Source organism: Chinchilla lanigera, unplaced genomic scaffold (genome assembly GCF_000276665.1).
Source record: "Chinchilla lanigera isolate Chin_1 unplaced genomic scaffold, ChiLan1.0 scaffold00010, whole genome shotgun sequence".
In the NCBI taxonomy this organism is placed as follows: domain Eukaryota; kingdom Metazoa; phylum Chordata; class Mammalia; order Rodentia; family Chinchillidae; genus Chinchilla; species Chinchilla lanigera.
The window spans coordinates 7169269-7171661 of NW_004955411.1; the positions used below are offsets into that span (position 1 = coordinate 7169269).

Genomic DNA, 2393 nt, shown 5'->3' on the forward strand with positions numbered 1-2393 from the left:
CCCGGCCCGGCCGCCCGCGGAGTCACCGCCCAGGGCCCCGCGAGCGCGGAGGAGCCGGGACCCGAGGACCCGGGGACCCGGACATCCGGACACCCGGAGACCCCGAGACCCGGAGACCCGGAGACCCGGACGCCCGGAGACCCGGAGACCCGGAGGCCCGGAGACCCGGAGGCCCGGAGATCAGGGTACCCGGAGACCCGGAGACCCGGCCCCGAACGCGGCGGCTGACCCCCAGCAGCAGCGCGGGGAGCACAGCGCGAGTCTGCGCCCCGCAGCCCGGCGGGCAACCGCGCTCCCTCCGCCTGCCCGGTCTCCACCCCGGCGCGCTCGCTGCCATCCCGCAGCTGGTATTGAAAATAAAAATCAAAAAGTCCCAGTCTGCCACGAGTCAGGCTTGAAAGCCCAGTCCTCCTCCAGACTCAGATCGAGGAGAGCCCGCGTGCTGAGCAGAATCCGTTTTCCCCGGACAGTCTGTCCGCACACAGTAGCACCACAGTCCCCCCTCATCGCCTAAACAGGGGGACTGCAAAATAAAACGCAAAAAAAAAAAAAAAAAAAAAAAAAAAATCTCTCCCATTTAAAGTTGCCAGATTTCCCCCTGAAAGTTCTTTTTCAGAATGGTAAAGTCTCCCGCAGCCGGCTTTTCTAAAAGTTACAAGAAGCTGAGAAAACCAACCAGCAATCTCTGAGTAAATAGTTTAAAAATATATCTCAGTCGGGACGTCAAGAAGCTCAAATTCTCTATCTGCAAAGCTCTCCAGTGCATCTGGGGTGTGGGCTCACCTCATAGATATCTTCGTACTTGACATTCTCCACGAGCTTCCAGAGCATGATGGCAGCCTGGTCTCTAGGAGGTGAGTGCATTCATGTGAGCAGCAGATGTCTGGCTTCTCAGGACTGTGCTGTCTGTAATGATCCATCTATAATTGGAAATGGGGAATACACACCAAATCCGACGCTCCTCTCCCATGCAACTTATATCTCTTGTCTCAAACAATAGGCTGGAGAAGTGAGCCTCAGCAGACAGAAAAACTGTGTGTATTACTGCACACATAGGAGTTAGATGCACACCCCAGACATATATATTATAAAAATCATAAACATGTATTTTCATGGAGATACCCACATGTACTTATATAAGCACCTCTGGGTCACACAAAGCCTACAGACTCTAAACGTGCCTTTAAAAGAGATAGCTGTGCAGGGTGATTAATATGAATACATACATTTAAAACCTCTCTATTGAAAATGATGAATCATTGTAGTCACTAACTAAAGAGTTTAACAATTCATGATGAGAAACTGCAGACCATCAGCCCCCTAATTTTTAACACAGCTTTGAAAGGGAAGATCATCACCGATATTTTTAAGACACAAATCTTCAATTCGTCTGTACTCAGGGGGAAGTTATTTTGAAAACAGGTTTTGATGATTTTAAGGGCTATCTTTCTCGGTGGATGGTTTTGTAACTTCTTTTTTGAAACTTTTTACCTCTGTCAGTGTAGAATGAAAACGCCAGCCACCACAAGGACTGTTTCCAATATTTTAGCCATTTTTCTCAACATATGTGGAAACTTAAATATTGTGGAACACCTCCGCCTGTATTGCTTGCTGCTTTAGGGGCTGTTTGTGTGTGTTTTAAACGGATTCCACGCGCCATTTGTCTTGGCTGGAGTCTCCATTTTATGAAGTGTTCTCCAATGTTGTAGGCAACATAGACACACGTCCACAAGGTTCAGTTTTGAGCCTTTTTAACAGAGGCTAGGATAGGTTCACTTTGCATCTGCTGTGTGTCACTTTCAGGGCTTTTAATCGTGGAGACACAAGAAATGGTCACCTGAATCTCTGAGAAGGTTTAAGCTGAATATTCTTCGAAGAGATCACGACAGAACGTTTTACAACTGGCAAGAGGTTTTTCTTCGGACTCTTTCTCTTAAAAGAGTCATTTGTATAGTTTGTTTTAGGAAAGCATAAAGAAGGAGAAGGAAGTTCAGCAAACCTGATAGATAAGCACCCTTGGAGACTCAGGCTGTGAATCTCGGGAAGTGAGGACTCGCCGGCTCTGTCTTCCTCCCATCGCTCTGTACTGGCCTCCCTTGCAGGGTGCGGAAGGCTCCCTACAGCCCCGAGGAAAGCGCAGAGGAAGGTCTCTGCCCTTGAGGCAGAAAATAAATGACAAGAGGGAATGAGGCGGGTTGGGGCAATTTAGGTTGGAAGTTATTAAACCTGATAAGAACGAGTCTGTAAAGGGCGATCGTCTTTAAAACCCAAGCGCCTTGCGCTGCTGTGTTGGAGCCGGGACCCACGGCCCTGGGGCAGAGGGCTCCGGGCCACTGCGGCGCCCGGACTCGCAGACACCGAGGAGGTGCTACGCCTAGGGCACAGCAGCAATT

At 49.6% G+C, this 2393-nt stretch overlaps 1 protein-coding gene across 4 annotated transcripts in view; it reads right to left on the reverse strand.

Annotated features, from left to right (window-relative positions):
* The window catches only part of Tfap2b (transcription factor AP-2 beta (activating enhancer binding protein 2 beta)), a 28191-nt gene extending 26174 nt beyond the window's left edge, over nucleotides 1-2017 (reverse strand). For 2 of the 4 annotated variants that reach the window (XR_259924.2, XM_005377662.2), the window contains exon 1: nucleotides 784-1018. Coding sequence is in view for 3 of the 4 variants with exons in the window: in XM_005377662.2 (XP_005377719.1) it covers nucleotides 784-864 (81 nt within the window). In the remaining variant the exon portion in view is untranslated. Of the gene's footprint in view, nucleotides 1-783; nucleotides 1019-1999 lie in introns of those variants that run through there. The other 2 variants (XM_013510933.1, XM_005377663.2) reach the window with 2 other exon arrangements.
* Nucleotides 2018-2393: the final 376 nt, after the last annotated feature.